Here is a 4,165-nt window from a genome sequence, read left to right on the forward strand (position 1 = left end):
GCCTTCTCCAGTTCATGAAAGTGAAAAGTGAAAGTGAAGTCGCTCAGTCGTGTCTGACCCTCAGCAACCCCATGGACTGCAGCCTTCCAGGCTCCTCCGTCCATGGGATTTTCCAGGCAAAAGTACTGGAGTGGGGTGCCATTGCCTTCTCCTGTAGACAATATAAGCCAAAGGAAATAGGATGAAAGATTCTACATATTTACACTAAATAAGATACTTGTCCCAGAGAAAGAAGACAAGATCTGCTTGAAACTGTTTAAGCAGATGAGCAGGTCCCATATTTGAGGAAGGTTGTGTTTAGAGACAAAGGAGATCAAACCAGTCAATCTTAAGGGAAATAACCCTGAATACTCATTGGAAGGACTGATGCTGAAACTGAAGCTCCAGTATTTTTTTTCACCTGATGCAAACAACCGACACATTGGAAAAGACCCTGATGATGGGAAAGATTGAGGGCAGAAGGAAAAGAGGTGTCAGAGGAGGAGAAGGCTGGATGGCATCATCGATGCAATGGACATGAACCTGGGCAAACTTTGGGAGATGGTGGGGGAAAGGGAGGCCTGTCGTACTGCAGTCTGTGGGGTCAAAAAGAGTCAGACATGACTGGGTGACTGAACAACAACAGCAATGTTTATACTTGCCGTTCTTTACCTTTGTTGAGATACAGAGCTTCCTGTGATTTACAAGTACTATTGTTTCCCTTCCTTAAGAAAATAGGACATAGATATACACACATAAAATGCTCACCAATCTCATTTTATCTCAGATTATCTCATTTTGAAAAAAAAAATGAAATCAAATCAGATACACAAAATGTTTTCTGATGCATGTGTATAAGTTTTGCATCTAAAGAGGATATGAATTCCAACGGCCCTCAAAACCATGTTATTTTCTCAATGCGTTATTTACAGTTTTAGTATTGATAAAGAAACCTAACACTTAAAAGTAACTTTAAAGATTATAAGTTGGACTATTTTGGAAAGCAATTTGGAAGTAAGGGTCACTGACTTTTGAATGAGCAAATGAATGAGTATTCATATACAAAAGTCATAGCAGTGCATATGTGCTAACTCACTTCAGTCATGTCCAACTCTTTGTGACCCTATGGACTGTAGTCTGCCAGTCTCCTTTGTCCATGGGATTCTCCAGGAAAAAATCCTAGAATGGGTTGCCATGCTGTCCTCCAGGGGATCTTCCTGACCCAGGGGTCGAAACCAGGTCTCTTATGTCTCCTGCATTGACAGGGAATTCTTTACCTCTAGTGCCACCTGGGATTAAATTCTAATATAAGCTAGCATGTCTTTAATACTTTCTATATACTGAGCTCATGCTTTTCTATGGGTTTTAAGTCACTTAGTCCTAAAAGCAATTGCCATTAGATACTATTTATTATCCATCATTTTAAGAATGAAAAAGAAAAAATACCCTGAAGGTTAGAAGTATTAATGACTAACCCCACAGCTCAAGTAGTAAATGGCATAGTTGAGACATGATCCAGGTCTGCCTACACTTATGCTTTTACTAGTGCACTTTTCAGGGTATGTGAAAGTGAAAGTGAAGTCGCTCAGTCGTGTCTGACTCTTAGCAACCCCATGGACTACAGCCCACCAGGCCCTCCGTCCATGGGATTTTCCAGGCAAGTGTACTGGAGTGGGGTGCCATTGCCTTCTCCATTAACAGCGGCTAGGCATATTATATTTACTTAGAGCTGGTATACTTGGTGACAGCCTTAGTGCCCTCGGACACGGTGTGCTTGGCCAGCTCCCCAGGTAGCAGCAAGCGCATGGCAGTCTGGATCTCCCTGGATGTGATAGTCGAGCACTTGTTGTAATGCGCCAGGCGTGATGCCTCGCCAGCGATGTACTTGAAAATGTCGTTGACGAAGGAGTTCATGATTCCCATGGCCTTGGACGAGATGCCGGTGTCCGGATGGACTTGCTTCAGCACCTTGTACACGTACACGGAGTAGCTCTCCTTGTGGCTGTGCTTGTGCTTCTTGCCGTCCTTCTTCTGGGCCTTGGTCACAGCTTTTTTAGAGCCCTTTTTAGGGGCAGGAGCAGACTTAGCCAGTTCAGGCATGTCTATAATGACAACACCCAACAACACAGAAAGGGTATGGATTATGTTAATGGAAAATCTGAGACGGCCTAAATATTCAATAATAAAGGAAAGTTTAAGCACTCCATAATTATAAATATAAGATGGAATATAAGAAAGACAAAAATTAAATTTAACCAAATATAGTAATGTGGTGGAAATGCTTATAATAGGAAATTAAGTGTATGAAAGTAGTGTAAAAAAATACTCATGTTGGAAATATATATGTGCAATATTAAAATAATTTTGTATGCCACTTGACAGAATTAACAGGAATTCCTTAAATTTATACTACTAAACAATTTATAATTGTTTATAGAAAACATGTATTCCTCTTATAATGATAAAAATAAATTTTGAGCTATTTTTGTAAATGTTACTAATTTCAAAGTTTGTCACCTGTTACTAGGACTGCTTAAAACTATAAAAACAGAATTTAGTGCGATCTCTCTGATAAGAAAATACAATATGCCCCCTAGTGGTCACCATGTTTTGTAAATTCTTTGTTGCCTTTTTCCTGTGAGGAATTCTGGTTTAACAAGGCAATGGCACCCCAACTCCAGTACACTTGCCTGGAAAATCCCATGGACGGAGGATCCTGGTGGGCTGCGGTCCATGGGGTCTTGAAGAGTCGGACACAACTGAGCAACTTCACTTTCACTTTTCACTTTCATGCACTGGAGAAGGACATGGCAACCCACTCCAGTGTTCTTGCCTGGAGAATCCCAGGGATGGGGGAGCCTGGTGGGCTGCCGTCTCTGGGGTCGCACAGAGTCGGACACGACTAAAGCGACTTAGCAGCAGCAGCAGCAGCAGCTATTTAATGATGGTGGGAAGGGAATTGGCATCAAAATACCAGGAGGAACGTCAGTGGTTTCTAATTAGGATCTGAGTTGTTTGGAACATGTTTACTTGTACCCCACTTTGGAGAAATATTTAAATTAAATCAATCAACTTGAATATTTTGCAATATTTTAAAAATGTGTTTATTTCTCTGTTTATTTTGCCTGCTAACATTTTGAACCTGTATTTATTTTTTAGGATTTTCCATTTTTTTTTTAATTTAAATTTATTTATTTTAATTAGAGGCTAATTACTTTAAAATATTGTGTTGGTTTTGCCATATATCAACATGAATCTGCCACGGGTATATACGTGTTCCCAATCCTGAGCCCCCCTTCCACCTCCCTCCCCATATCATCCCTCTGGGTCATCCCAGTGCACCAGCCCCAAGCATCCTGTATCCTGCCTTGAACCTGGACTGGCGATTCATTTCTTATATGATATTATACATGTTTCAGTGCCATTCTCCCAAATCATCCCCCCTCTCCCTCTCCCACAGAGTCCAAAAGACTGTTCTATACATCTGTGTCTCTTTTGCTGTCTCGCATACAGGGTTATCATTACCATCTTTCTAAATTCGATATATATGCGTTAGTATACTGTATTGGTGTTTTTCTTTCTGCCTTACTTCACTCTGTATAATCAGCTCCAGTTTCATCCACCTCATTAGAACTGATTCAAATGTATTCTTTTTAATGGCTGAGTAATACTCCATTGTGTATATGTACCACAGCTTTCTTATCCATTCGTCTGCTGATGGACATCTAGGTTGCTTCCATGTCCTGGCTGTTATAAACAGGGCTGCGATGAACATTGGGATACACGCGTCTCTTTCAATTCTGGTTTCCTCGGTGTGTATGCCCAGCAGTGGGATTGCTGGGTCGTGTGGCAGTTCTATTTCCAGTTTTCTAAGGAATCTCCAGAGTGAAACATAGCTTTACATTTACATAGGCTAACTTCCCTGCCATTTAATAAAGTACTTTATTTCTGAAACCAATTTATTCACTGTTTTAGATATGTTTTTACATGTCAATACACACACACACAATGGAATATTGTTAAGCCATGAAAAAGAATGAAATCTTGCTGTTTGCAACAACATGGAGGTACCTAAATGGTGTTATGCTAAATGAAATAAACCAAACAGAGAAAGGCAAATATTGTATGATTTCATTTGTATGTGAAATCCAAAAAAAAAAAAAAAAAACAAATAAGCAAGCAAAAC

At 40.1% G+C, this 4,165-nt stretch overlaps 1 protein-coding gene across 1 annotated transcript in view; it reads right to left on the bottom strand.

The window, feature by feature from the left end:
• The window catches only part of LOC104994563 (14-3-3 protein 3-like), a 63,762-nt gene that overhangs the window by 20,705 nt on the left and 38,892 nt on the right, over positions 1-4,165 (bottom strand). The window contains exon 3 of the mRNA XM_010848194.1: positions 1,948-2,081. Within this exon, the coding sequence (XP_010846496.1) occupies positions 1,948-2,081 (134 nt within the window). The remainder of the gene's footprint in view (positions 1-1,947; positions 2,082-4,165) is intronic.

Source organism: Bison bison, unplaced genomic scaffold, assembly GCF_000754665.1.
Source record: "Bison bison bison isolate TAMUID 2011002044 unplaced genomic scaffold, Bison_UMD1.0 scf7180017864260, whole genome shotgun sequence".
NCBI lineage: Eukaryota > Metazoa > Chordata > Mammalia > Artiodactyla > Bovidae > Bison > Bison bison.